General features: G+C 47.8%; 2 protein-coding genes across 2 annotated transcripts; both read right to left on the reverse strand.

The window, feature by feature from the left end:
- Positions 1 to 405: 405 nt before the first annotated feature.
- On the reverse strand, positions 406 to 4,323 carry LOC121054550. Its single transcript, XM_040524592.1, has 3 exons — positions 2,104 to 4,323; positions 1,345 to 1,580; positions 406 to 1,257 (listed from the first exon to the last, which is right to left on the reverse strand). The coding sequence occupies exons 1-3, from the start codon at positions 4,067 to 4,069 to the stop codon at positions 685 to 687; spliced, it is 2,775 nt and encodes a 924-aa protein (XP_040380526.1). The 5' UTR covers positions 4,070 to 4,323; the 3' UTR covers positions 406 to 684.
- Positions 4,324 to 6,952: 2,629 nt separating this feature from the next.
- LOC102701550 lies at positions 6,953 to 10,833 on the reverse strand. The gene is made up of 3 exons (XM_006655511.3): positions 8,651 to 10,833; positions 7,892 to 8,127; positions 6,953 to 7,804 (listed from the first exon to the last, which is right to left on the reverse strand). The coding sequence occupies exons 1-3, from the start codon at positions 10,614 to 10,616 to the stop codon at positions 7,232 to 7,234; spliced, it is 2,775 nt and encodes a 924-aa protein (XP_006655574.3). The 5' UTR covers positions 10,617 to 10,833; the 3' UTR covers positions 6,953 to 7,231.
- Positions 10,834 to 14,730: the final 3,897 nt, after the last annotated feature.

Here is a 14,730-nt window from a genome sequence, read left to right on the forward strand (position 1 = left end):
GAAAATCTAACTAGCTAATAATTCGCTCATGGGCCTAAAAAGACGCTGGGCCATGTGGGCTTTCCTCCCAATCGGAATGGCATGAGCTTGAAGTGAAGGGGAAGATAGCGCATTAGACCGCCCCACTATTTGACACAACGCAACGAAGAAGACATCGGTTGATATCAGCTATGAAAATTTATTAATAAATGTGTTTCCTTTCAGAGCACGTAAGGTTCAATTGAGACCGGTATTTGCTGCGTATCACGAAAGTTACATGCCATATACTCGAATACTCGAAAATTCCCCGGCAACGGCGATATTTCTTTTTTTGGCTGCTTCAATTGATACCAGCATTTGCCGCATATCGAACATTCCAACTACAATCATCCACCTGAATTCCTGCACACAGGCACACAGCAGCACACAATGGAACGAAGACGAAATTTACATGCCATATACTTGAATACTCGGAAAATTCTCATTCCAACATTTCAGGTAAAACGGGGGCTGAAACATACCAAAACACAGCTCGCGCGCGATTCACATTATCTGAGACACCAATGGCAACAGTTCTATACCTGGTCTTTCAAAAAATGAAAAAAAAAAATGTGCCTGAACAATCAGGATATGAAACAGTCCGAAGTCTCGCAAGCTAAAAGGAAAATAGAACGGCAACTCTGTAAAAAGCCACACGGGCATTATCTACATGGACCAGGCAACAGTCAGCGAAAGCTGAGCGAATTGGAAGTCTACCTCCTGAGAGAACAATGCATGAAACTTTGGCACAAAACCAAGGCACCATGCCTTGCTCACGCCATTGAATACTCCTTCCAGGTAGATCTCCATGTCGCCATGCAGCTCCGTCGCCACCACAAACTGAAGGGAGGTGTTGTCGCCGCCACCGTATTTGCCATCAAAAAGCTCAATGTCATCATCTATCCAGCCTGCCCGAGCTGTGCAGCGCAAACCAATGCCTTCGGGAGGCAGAATGAGCGCCTGAAGCTCAATGGTAGCCTCGACGCCTTTCGAAATCATAGCGAGCTTCAGGCGCATCACTGGAGTAGAGTGGTTGCCACAAGGTAGAATGGACAGCTCATTGACTCTGGACCATCTGCGCCCCTCTAAACTAGGATGCTCTACTACTCCTTGGATCAGCTCATGGTAACTGTCAATGCCATCACCTGTTCTCTTCATCTCCAGGTTGAACTCAAGCAAGATATCAGAATTACTATCAATGGCTCTCCGAGGGCTCAATGTTGGCAGCCGCAAAACACCCTGAAAAGTTGATCAGTATTCCATAGTTTTCATCAATTACGTTTGGAGAAGTTAATAAGAAGATTGAGGAAGAGATGGAGTGCATACATGTTGTGATTGGACAGTCAATGGGTGATCCATTTCTCTGTTGAAAATGTAATTGCGTTGTTCATCTCGGAAGTCCCTAATAGCGACAAAACCGGATATGTCGAGTTTGCAGGAATGGAGAGAATCAGCTACAATGATCTCGAGGGTGTAGACTTGCAACATCCTGCTGGGTGAGCAAGTACACCACTCCAAACAAACAAGTCTAGGATAAAGCTTCCTCTTAGGATGCAACTTTGCTGGATTCAAAGAATTAATTAATTAGTATGGTATTATGATCTGCAACAAACAAAAACTAGAAACCAAGCAAACAATAACCAGTACCCAGACCTTGTCTTAGAGAAAAGAATGCAAGACTTGGAGAAAAAGTACGAAACACAGGCATATATTTAGTTACTTGAATTGCAAAGTTAAGCCTCCTTAGCAAAGCCCCAAGCAGTAACCGAATTCCTCAACTGGTAATAACATACAGCCAGAGAGTTAAGGAAAAGCGGCTGTTTCATTTCCCGAGTGTTATTTTTTTCCCTATAACACTACATTAAGGCTGTTGTTACCTTGCTATCTGTGTTACATTACATGAATTGGTAGGCGTTTTCTTATGTAAGCAGTAAGCACAATCCATTTTGCTATATAAAGTATGCTAATTAAGTTCACAACCAATATGTTGGTCATAGTGATCACCATTTTGTACCCAGGTTAACAAGCAGCAAACAAGTGGTGCTCATGGAGATGCACTTCAGATGAATATATATATGAACTTACATTCCAATTTGTCAGACAAGATCCAATAGTGGAACCCTGCGAAAGGTTCACGCACTGGGAGCTCTGCCCTTCTGGTGCTCCTGCTGCCTGGCTTACACATGAAATAATTCCAACCCCTCCTTGGTTCAGGCACCGGTTGTGTGATCGGCTCCATGACTAGCTTAAGCCGTTCCTTGCGCCACTCTTCCCTCATCCTAATTTCCTCATCAGTTGGAAACTTGGGTACATATGGCTCTGAAACCTTCACCCAATCAGATTCCCCAGGAGATTCAAACAACAAGCTGTACTCACCTTCCCCTTCCCCTTCCACTGATAGCTTCCCAGATAGGGATAACACATTATGCCTCAAATCATCATTTTCTTGTTGCATGTGGTGATACAAAAGTCCCTGGTCTTCCTCTGCTTCTGATGCAAAGATGGAACTAAGTCCAAAATCCTGTTCTTCCCTGCTAGTCATTGTGGCATTTACCTGGCGAAGCTTCCTATTGAGCTGAACAAGCAAACATGAACATGGTATGGGGTTTTTACCATCATTCTTCCATTCTAGAATTTGGTGTGTCGAGCTCTCTGCTGAGGTGCAGGACAAGAATGTGCAACTGTTATCATCATCATCATCATCTCCACAATGGATGCTAACTGTGATTCCAGTCCAGCCAGTAAGAATGGTTCCATCATTGAGCCGTATTGCTAGATTGTCTGCTAGGAACTTGAAACTCAAAATCTGATCCACCTGTGGTGACACCGACACCATTGCCACTGCTCTTAACGTCTCTGTCTGGCCTCTTTGTTCTATGAAGTCGAAGGTCTTTGGGTCCAAATAGCCTTCCACAAATCCCACTACCTGAAGCTCCACCGTTGTCAATGGCAGAACGAATCTGTCATAACAGGCAAGCCTCCAACGCATGTCCTGAGGACATTCTTGTTCAACAAAGTTGCAGAAAACTTCCCTGTTGGTGCCCAGTGACAGTTCAAACCTTCGGAGCATTGCTTCATCAGATGATTCCCACTTAATATCCCCATGACCTAGAGGAATGTAAGCCATGGGCTTCATCTCCAGCTCGTCACTTTTCCTGTTCAACTCTTCTTGCCTCCTCCTCTCCTGCTCTTGTTTCTTGCTAAGTATCATCTTTTCTTGCTCCTCTTGCTCATACATCTGGTAGAGCGTCCGGGCCAGCTCCTCCAATGTGGCCGTAATGTTGACGAAATCATGGCCGACCCTAGTGTACAATTTCTGCTCCGACCATTTAGAGGGGACACGGAACCATCGTTCGGAGAAAGTGATGGTGACTGTTGCATTGCCGGGGGGCAGGAGGAAGAGCTTGTCATGGAGGCGCACTCCGAGTCTTGCCGACCACAGCTTGGAGATGAGGGCAATGCAGTCGCCTCCGGGGCCAGGAAACCGCCTGATGACGGCCACCACCCTCATCGGCACGGAGTCTCGATCGAGCGTCTCTCCTTTGCCGGACAGCCCGGACTGCGATGGCTTGAGGCGGAAAAATGAGATGGCGCCCAGCTGGCCGCCGTCATCTTCCAGTTCCAGACGAGACCCGTCCGCGACGAGGCGGACGAGGCGGAGGGGGCCCCCGCCCTCTCGCTCGGCGCTGAAACGAGGGGTCTCCTTGTGCGACCACAAGGCCTGCCCTCTCCGGACGGAGAGCTTGATCCTGAACAGTCGGTGGCAACGACGCGGTGGCGCAGAGTCCCTCTCCTTGCCGCGAGTGGGTTTAGCGTGCATCCACTCCCGGCGCACCGGGTCGTCCCCCGGAACCAGGATGAATGGTGTGAGCAGCTGCTTCAACAGATGGAGATGAATCTCCTCCTCCTCTTGATGATGACCTTTCTCTTTCAGAACGATGGGGATGGAGAAGCCTCCATGGCTTGTCGCACGCGCGTCTGCTACTTCCATTGTGTCTGCCGCCGCCGCCGCCGCCGCCGCCGCCCCCGCCCCCGCCCCCGACACGATCATATGGAACTAGTTTTCTGAATCCAATGGAAAATACCTTCTCGCCGCGGTTGCACTCCGTCGTTCGCGGCCGCCGCAAATCCTGGGACCTCACCGTCTCACCGCGGCCGCCGCCTCAAACCCTCGCGGCCAACGATCTCTGTATCTAGGATCAGGTTCGCTCCGATTAAATCGGAACAAGACTATTGAAGCGAGACGGAAAGCGGCCGAGTTTGAAGCGAGTCGTTCGCAGGGGGGAATTTGGGGAATAATCTCCCTTCTTCGTTAGAAAAGGGCAGGAGCGGGTATGAATTATCCTTTTCTTTTTCCAATTCTTTTTAAGGGTTAACTAGGGATTTCCCGTACAGTTCTACACGGGATAGCTAAATTAGATTTAAAAATACATATGGCAAGTGAGTATAAGCCTTCTTTTAAAAGTTTTTTCTGGGATTGAGTGAGAATGGATCTCTCCCTCCCTTTCTAAATAGGGTCATGGCCTGTAGGGGTCACCATAGTTAACTCGGTCCTACCTCCTACTGGCAGGTAGATCTGTTAGAGATATAGTTACATACAGTTAGACATAAAAGAGTCTAACAGAAACTCTAGAGATAAAGATAAAATTCTAGAGAGATACGATAGAATATTTATCTTGTACTCTAAGTTTCTATCTCCTATGTACTCTATAAATATACCCACGAGGGTCAGTGAAAAAAACAACAGATCATAGATTTCTCTCCCATCTAATATTTTCCACATGGTATCAGAACGTAGATCCCAAAACTAGCTACCGATTTTGAGTCCTCGTCGGCACACCGGCGGCAAGCTGCCGCCGGCGAGCCCATCTAACCGGTCAGTTCAGACTTGCGGCTACAGTGCACCAATGGCAAGATCGTTCAGACCTCCGCTCGGTGGCAGCCATGCATCCCCAGCTATCCATCTTCTCCGCACAGCAGAGAGCAAGGCGGCGAGGAGACAACCAGTGTCATCCATTTTCAGCATGGATACAGTGCATGCATTCTACCTTTCAATTAGTTATGTAACTCAATATAACAATAGTTGTGTTAGATCAATTTCTTTTTAGCCACCATATATCATCTGTAGATTAGATTATATTTCTATCAATATTTAGTATTAGATTAGTTCCTTCTAGCTATTATAGAGACGAATCTTTTGAGCCTAATTAGTCCATAATTATCCATAAGTGCTACAGTAACACACATACGCTAATGACAGATTAATTAGACTTAAAAGATTCGTCTCGCGGTTTCTAGGCGAGCGGTGAAATTCGTTTTTTCATTCGTGTCTGAAAACCCCTCCCGACATCCGGTCAAGCGTCTGATGCGACACCCAAAAATTTTCATTTCGCAACTAAACACCCCTTAAGCTGTGCCGCGACGAACGTGACCGCGCGCCGTGGCGGCGTCCCTTAGGCCAATCTCAATGGAAGTTTCATGGGCAATAAATAGGGTGACATGTAGACATTTTTGATCATGTGGCAAAGTATTAATGAAGAGAGATGAAGTGAGTTTCATAAAGATGAAATCTTTTATGCACTGTTACCTAGATAGCTTGTGTCTTGCATATAACCTAGAAAACAACAATAGATGAAACTATACATTAAGAGGGGATGTTTTATCCTAGTCTCAAACTCTTTAGATGATATGTCATTCTAGGTAATAGCGCCCACGAGACTTACGTCGAATATGGCCTTAGCATACCTGCGTGCCGTGCCGCCCGCGCGGAATTGATGGGTGGGTCGGCGGCTGCTCCGTTGAGCTCTTGCGCACACGCGACCCGACCGCGAGCGGCACGGGGTTGGGGTTGCGCTGCGCCTGCGGGGGCTGGGGACGTGGGGCGCGCGGGCGGCCGCGTGCCTTTTGCTTGCGTGCAGTTACCGAAAATTGCCTGCCGCGGTGCACGTCACGCGCGGTTCGTCGCCGTGATGCTGGAGGGCAACGGGCCACGTCGCGCGCGGCGTTTCATCGGACTCGCCGTGGGATCGATCACGAGGTCCGTGTCGACCCATTATGCCATGCAGTCTCTCCAGCACGTGCTGTGCACGCGCCGGTACGTGTGGCCGGAGTCTAATGCCCGAGCGTGCGCGCGCTCTCACGATGCGTGAATCTATCCATCTTATTTTTTGCCAGGTAAACGTGTTAGGTTTTGTTTCATTTTTGGCCATATTCACGTTATTTTTGGGCTTGGGCTTTTGTTATTCTGCTAGCTGGCCAAACTAACTATGAATAGAGACCAACAACTTGGATCTTATAGGCCATATGTATGTTTTTTTTAATTCATTTCAAATTTATATCTATAGTTATAAATTTTCAATGCACAAATTTTATATCATAAGGTCCCTATCTATAAATTTTCTATGTGCATAATTCTGCGTAATGTTTCTTTAGGTCATATTGATACACTGATTTATATGTAAAAAGTTTGCATATAGAAAATTTATATATGTATACGTAAACTTTATAAACTTTTTACGCATAAAATATAGAAAATCTAACTAGCTAATAATTCGCTCATGGGCCTAAAAAGACGCTGGGCCATGTGGGCTTTCCTCCCAATCGGAATGGCATGAGCTTGAAGTGAAGGGGAAGATAGCGCATTAGACCGCCCCACTATTTGACACAACGCAACGAAGAAGACATCGGTTGATATCAGCTATGAAAATTTATTAATAAATGTGTTTCCTTTCAGAGCACGTAAGGTTCAATTGAGACCGGTATTTGCTGCGTATCACGAAAGTTACATGCCATATACTCGAATACTCGAAAATTCCCCGGCAACGGCGATATTTCTTTTTTTGGCTGCTTCAATTGATACCAGCATTTGCCGCATATCGAACATTCCAACTACAATCATCCACCTGAATTCCTGCACACAGGCACACAGCAGCACACAATGGAACGAAGACGAAATTTACATGCCATATACTTGAATACTCGGAAAATTCTCATTCCAACATTTCAGGTAAAACGGGGGCTGAAACATACCAAAACACAGCTCGCGCGCGATTCACATTATCTGAGACACCAATGGCAACAGTTCTATACCTGGTCTTTCAAAAAATGAAAAAAAAAAATGTGCCTGAACAATCAGGATATGAAACAGTCCGAAGTCTCGCAAGCTAAAAGGAAAATAGAACGGCAACTCTGTAAAAAGCCACACGGGCATTATCTACATGGACCAGGCAACAGTCAGCGAAAGCTGAGCGAATTGGAAGTCTACCTCCTGAGAGAACAATGCATGAAACTTTGGCACAAAACCAAGGCACCATGCCTTGCTCACGCCATTGAATACTCCTTCCAGGTAGATCTCCATGTCGCCATGCAGCTCCGTCGCCACCACAAACTGAAGGGAGGTGTTGTCGCCGCCACCGTATTTGCCATCAAAAAGCTCAATGTCATCATCTATCCAGCCTGCCCGAGCTGTGCAGCGCAAACCAATGCCTTCGGGAGGCAGAATGAGCGCCTGAAGCTCAATGGTAGCCTCGACGCCTTTCGAAATCATAGCGAGCTTCAGGCGCATCACTGGAGTAGAGTGGTTGCCACAAGGTAGAATGGACAGCTCATTGACTCTGGACCATCTGCGCCCCTCTAAACTAGGATGCTCTACTACTCCTTGGATCAGCTCATGGTAACTGTCAATGCCATCACCTGTTCTCTTCATCTCCAGGTTGAACTCAAGCAAGATATCAGAATTACTATCAATGGCTCTCCGAGGGCTCAATGTTGGCAGCCGCAAAACACCCTGAAAAGTTGATCAGTATTCCATAGTTTTCATCAATTACGTTTGGAGAAGTTAATAAGAAGATTGAGGAAGAGATGGAGTGCATACATGTTGTGATTGGACAGTCAATGGGTGATCCATTTCTCTGTTGAAAATGTAATTGCGTTGTTCATCTCGGAAGTCCCTAATAGCGACAAAACCGGATATGTCGAGTTTGCAGGAATGGAGAGAATCAGCTACAATGATCTCGAGGGTGTAGACTTGCAACATCCTGCTGGGTGAGCAAGTACACCACTCCAAACAAACAAGTCTAGGATAAAGCTTCCTCTTAGGATGCAACTTTGCTGGATTCAAAGAATTAATTAATTAGTATGGTATTATGATCTGCAACAAACAAAAACTAGAAACCAAGCAAACAATAACCAGTACCCAGACCTTGTCTTAGAGAAAAGAATGCAAGACTTGGAGAAAAAGTACGAAACACAGGCATATATTTAGTTACTTGAATTGCAAAGTTAAGCCTCCTTAGCAAAGCCCCAAGCAGTAACCGAATTCCTCAACTGGTAATAACATACAGCCAGAGAGTTAAGGAAAAGCGGCTGTTTCATTTCCCGAGTGTTATTTTTTTCCCTATAACACTACATTAAGGCTGTTGTTACCTTGCTATCTGTGTTACATTACATGAATTGGTAGGCGTTTTCTTATGTAAGCAGTAAGCACAATCCATTTTGCTATATAAAGTATGCTAATTAAGTTCACAACCAATATGTTGGTCATAGTGATCACCATTTTGTACCCAGGTTAACAAGCAGCAAACAAGTGGTGCTCATGGAGATGCACTTCAGATGAATATATATATGAACTTACATTCCAATTTGTCAGACAAGATCCAATAGTGGAACCCTGCGAAAGGTTCACGCACTGGGAGCTCTGCCCTTCTGGTGCTCCTGCTGCCTGGCTTACACATGAAATAATTCCAACCCCTCCTTGGTTCAGGCACCGGTTGTGTGATCGGCTCCATGACTAGCTTAAGCCGTTCCTTGCGCCACTCTTCCCTCATCCTAATTTCCTCATCAGTTGGAAACTTGGGTACATATGGCTCTGAAACCTTCACCCAATCAGATTCCCCAGGAGATTCAAACAACAAGCTGTACTCACCTTCCCCTTCCCCTTCCACTGATAGCTTCCCAGATAGGGATAACACATTATGCCTCAAATCATCATTTTCTTGTTGCATGTGGTGATACAAAAGTCCCTGGTCTTCCTCTGCTTCTGATGCAAAGATGGAACTAAGTCCAAAATCCTGTTCTTCCCTGCTAGTCATTGTGGCATTTACCTGGCGAAGCTTCCTATTGAGCTGAACAAGCAAACATGAACATGGTATGGGGTTTTTACCATCATTCTTCCATTCTAGAATTTGGTGTGTCGAGCTCTCTGCTGAGGTGCAGGACAAGAATGTGCAACTGTTATCATCATCATCATCATCTCCACAATGGATGCTAACTGTGATTCCAGTCCAGCCAGTAAGAATGGTTCCATCATTGAGCCGTATTGCTAGATTGTCTGCTAGGAACTTGAAACTCAAAATCTGATCCACCTGTGGTGACACCGACACCATTGCCACTGCTCTTAACGTCTCTGTCTGGCCTCTTTGTTCTATGAAGTCGAAGGTCTTTGGGTCCAAATAGCCTTCCACAAATCCCACTACCTGAAGCTCCACCGTTGTCAATGGCAGAACGAATCTGTCATAACAGGCAAGCCTCCAACGCATGTCCTGAGGACATTCTTGTTCAACAAAGTTGCAGAAAACTTCCCTGTTGGTGCCCAGTGACAGTTCAAACCTTCGGAGCATTGCTTCATCAGATGATTCCCACTTAATATCCCCATGACCTAGAGGAATGTAAGCCATGGGCTTCATCTCCAGCTCGTCACTTTTCCTGTTCAACTCTTCTTGCCTCCTCCTCTCCTGCTCTTGTTTCTTGCTAAGTATCATCTTTTCTTGCTCCTCTTGCTCATACATCTGGTAGAGCGTCCGGGCCAGCTCCTCCAATGTGGCCGTAATGTTGACGAAATCATGGCCGACCCTAGTGTACAATTTCTGCTCCGACCATTTAGAGGGGACACGGAACCATCGTTCGGAGAAAGTGATGGTGACTGTTGCATTGCCGGGGGGCAGGAGGAAGAGCTTGTCATGGAGGCGCACTCCGAGTCTTGCCGACCACAGCTTGGAGATGAGGGCAATGCAGTCGCCTCCGGGGCCAGGAAACCGCCTGATGACGGCCACCACCCTCATCGGCACGGAGTCTCGATCGAGCGTCTCTCCTTTGCCGGACAGCCCGGACTGCGATGGCTTGAGGCGGAAAAATGAGAGGGCGCCCACCTGGCCGCCGTCATCTTCCAGTTCCAGACGAGACCCGTCCGCGACGAGGCGGACGAGGCGGAGGGGGCCCCCGCTCTCTCGCTCGGCGCTGAAACGAGGGGTCTCCTTGTGCGACCACAAGGCCTGCCCTCTCCGGACGGAGAGCTTGATCCTGAACAGTCGGTGGCAACGACGCGGTGGCGCAGAGTCCCTCTCCTTGCCGCGAGTGGGTTTAGCGTGCATCCACTCCCGGAGCACCGGGTCGTCCCCCGGAACCAGGATGAATGGTGTGAGCAGCTGCTTCAACAGATGGAGATGAATCTCCTCCTCCTCTTGATGATGACCTTTCTCTTTCAGAACGATGGGGATGGAGAAGCCTCCATGGCTTGTCGCACGCGCGTCTGCTACTTCCATTGTGTCTGCCGCCGCCGCCGCCGCCGCCCCCGCCCCCGCCCCCGCCCCCGACACGATCATATGTAACTAGTTTTCTGAATCCAATGGAAAATACCTTCTCGCCGCGGTTGCACTCCGTCGTTCGCGGCCGCCGCCTCAAACCCTCGCGGCCAACGATCTCTGTATCTAGGATCAGGTTCGCTCCGATTAAATCGGAACAAGACTATTGAAGCGAGACGGAAAGCGGCCGAGTTTGAAGCGAGTCGTTCGCAGGGGGGAATTTGGGGAATAATCTCCCTTCTTCGTTAGAAAAGGGCAGGAGCGGGTATGAATTATCCTTTTTTTTTCCAATTCTTTTTAAGGGTTAACTAGGGATTTCCCGTACAGTTCTACACGGATAGCTAAATTAGATTTAAAAATACATATGGCAAGCGAGTATAAGCCTTCTTTTAAAAGTTTTTTCGGGATTGAGTGAGAATGGATCTCTCCCTCCTCTAAATAGGGTCATGGCCTGTAGGGATCACCATAGTTAACTCGGCCCGACCTCCTACTGTCAGGTAGATCTGTTAGAGATATAGTTGTATACAGTTAGACATAAAAGAGTCTAACAGAAACTCTAGAGATAAAGATAAAATTATAGAGAGATACGATAGAATATTTATCTTGTACTCTAAGTTTCTATCTCTTATATACTCTATAAATATACCCATGACGGTCAGTGAAAAAAACAACAGATCATAGATTTCTCTCCCATCTAATATTTTTCACATGGTATCAGAACGTAGATCCCAAAACTAGCTACCGATTTTGAGTCCTCGTCGGCACACCGGCGGCAAGCTGCCGCCGGCGAGCCCATCTAACCGGTCAGTTCAGACTTGCGGCTACAGTGCACCAATGGCAAGATCGTTCAGACCTCCGCTCGGTGGCAGCCATGCATCCCCAGCTATCCATCTTCTCCGCACAGCAGAGAGCAAGGCGGCGAGGAGACAACCAGTGTCATCCATTTTCAGCATGGATACAGTGCATGCATTCTACCTTTCAATTAGTTATGTAACTCAATATAACAATAGTTGTGTTAGATCAATTTCTTTTTAGCCACCATATATCATCTGTAGATTAGATTATATTTCTATCAATATTTAGTATTAGATTAGTTCCTTCTAGCTACTATAGAGACGAATCTTTTGAGCCTAATTAGTCCATAATTATCCATAAGTGGTACAGTAACACACATACACACATACGCAGTCACCAAGATGGAGGACCGAGATGACACAAAAGGAGATGCAGTCACCGAAGTGAAGGACTATCCATCAGAGATGCAATTGATGATGGAGAAACAAAAAAGAAAGATGGTGAAACATAAGATTTCAAATCCAGTAGCAATCGTTCGTTTCGCTCCCGTTACGATTGAGGGGGCATGTAAGAGATATAGTTGCATACGGTTAGAGATAACAGAGTTCAACAGAAACTCTAAAGATAAAGATAAAATCCTAGCGAGATACGATAAAATATATATCCTGTACTCCAAGTTTCTATCTCCTATGTACCCTATACCCACGAGCGTCAGTGCAAAAAACAACAGATCATAGATTTCTCTCTCATCCAATATTTTCCACAAGATCATCATGATGCTATGGCAGCCGATCCGCCGTCTTGCCGGGTCACCGTCGTGGTGACCTACTGTTGTCTTGTCGGTCTTAGTCCGTTAGAGGGTAGGTGGGCGTGTCAGCCATGTTGTCCTTGCTTGGTCCCATCTGTCAGAGGGTTGGTGAAGGAGGCGGCCACGCCTCCCTTGCCTGGTCCATCAGCCCGCGTCATCCCTAGGGTGGGCGACCGTTCCAAGCAACGGGTAGCCGTCCTCCTTCCTTCTTATGTTTGCCAGCTGTATTAAATGCGGCGGTGATGGTGTAGGGGTTGGTACCCTGACACATTAGAGGTGTGTCAGTCTTTCCAGAGGTATTTGACCATTCTTTGCCTCTTTTTCTGCAGAAGACGCCATCAGGGGCGTATACGTGCCTGCACCGCATTAAATATGGGGCATACGCACGTCTTCCTCTGCCACTCGGGTGACGCGTACTCTAGGTCATCTCCCATCGCAAATTCGAAGGTTGCAACCTAGGGCTACGCCCCCTCCTTGACACGTGGGCTTCGTAGCAGTCCAGAGACGCGCGGGTGTCGGGGCGGCCCGACCCCGCCCCTTGATCCGGCCAGGTATCTTTGGGGCTCACCGTGGGGGCACGTGTCTCTTGGGGCCTGACCCCCTTCCTAGGGATTCTTGGTCCCACAGCTGCCACACGCCGTACTCGCAGGGATACCCCCGAGCCCATATCTCTGACAGTAGCCCCCGGCATTTGGTGGGGCCCTCGGTTAAGCGCCGTTAAATGCCCCATTCTTCCAAAATGGGCCCGCACAATCTACCAGGAGTTGTGTGTGCTGCATGGACCGACATGGCCCAGGGATATCGTCGGATTGCAATGTTCGGTGCCGCTTAACCGTGGGTTGCTTGAGCTTCCATAAACTACATGCAGTGGTTTCTCTAGGCCAATCGCGCGAAAAAGGCGCACGGGAATCTAGGGGTCACCACCGCCCATGCAACCACTCGCACACGTCTGTCGTCTCTCGATCTCCCCGTGCATTATGGCGCGTGGGGATCGAGGAGCCGCAGTCGTTCGCCCGCCCGCCTGCATGCATCTGTTACTCGGTACTGCACGTCCGCCTGCACACGCCTACCATTTTGTGCCGCATCTTTTGCGAGAGCCGAGGCGACACGGATGTGACCGTAAGTGCACGTGGGAGTCGAGAGGGCGCATTGCGTGTGAAGTGGGAAAATTTTCCCGCCTCGCGCCTGGCACGTGGCCTCCACGGGGGCGAGGAATTCTAAAGGACGCCCCGGATAGTGGGAGCGCATCTCGGGGATACGGAAGATGAACGGGCACATTAGGGCAACCGACGAGTATAAGAGGGGGACCTTAGCAGCCTCGGCCTCCCTTTCTCGCTGCTAGCCGCACTTGTTTCCCAACTTCTTTCATCCACACTACTCTTCGCCACTTCTCCTCGTCGCTCTCATGGCGCGTGACAACACTCCGCTCCCAGGCTGTGTGCTCCCGTCGTCGCGGGTCCCATCCCGGGCGCAGACCGGCCTTCCTGAGAAGTTCATGCCGGCGGTGCTTGGGCAGGTAGTCGTCCAGCCGGGCGAGGCCCGTCCGGCGCCGTCATTCTCGGAGAAGGCCATCTTTATGGTCCCGTTCGCCTTGGCGGTACTGGTTCCGCCCTTCTCCTCCTTCTACGACATGTTGGGGTTTTACCAGATACAAATGTTGCACCTTGGTTCTAACTCTATTCTTTTTCTTTCCATCTTTGCGTATTTGCGTGAGATGTTTGTGAGTATGATGCCCTCTCTCCCCCTTTTTCGGCACTTCTTCATGCTTTGCCTACTGAAGGCCTCGTCGGGGATCGGGGGCTGCGCCTTTCAACCGCGTGTCAAGTGGACAAATGAGTTCAAAATAAATGGATGCAATTGATAACATGGAGAGGCTAGGGTTAGTTTGCATAAAGTGGTGATATGTAGCAAAAGAAGTAATTTAAATAAACTTAATAAAAAGTAAAGTAAATATTTGAATCATCCATTGTCCAACGTTACACCACATTGCGACAAGCCCAAACTACCAAGTGAACCATACAGTTTCAAATTAATCAAGTTATGAAAGGTGAGACTAATTTCGCTGAGTCTGGCAATTTGCCCCATAACCGCGGGCACAACTATTTGAATAGTTTTACTCTGATCAGAGGTGTACAACTTTACCCACAAGACATGATCTTACACACGTTACCGTGCACCGATGTATCACCACGATACCTCGGAATGGAAACCATGGTAGGATGTTTCACCTAAACCTCCTATCCAGTCGTATCCCACTGCAGGTTTCACCCACACCTTTACACCAAGACGGGCAACCCCTATTGTGCCTAAGTAAATTCAGAAGCAACATATGTCGTCGCAGGACCCATCCATGCTCCATCACACTCACTCTTGCCTAGATACGTCAGACAGAGATAAGCTAAGCTATGGGTCATACAGTTGCCCACTCTGCTTGGCTTATGGTTAGTATGTGTAATACTTCCAGGGATTCCCGAAAACCGTTCCTTAATTACCATGAGTGAGACTTTCAAAATTATGCACCCATAAACCACC

This window comes from Oryza brachyantha, chromosome 5 (genome assembly GCF_000231095.2).
Source record: "Oryza brachyantha chromosome 5, ObraRS2, whole genome shotgun sequence".
In the NCBI taxonomy this organism is placed as follows: domain Eukaryota; kingdom Viridiplantae; phylum Streptophyta; class Magnoliopsida; order Poales; family Poaceae; genus Oryza; species Oryza brachyantha.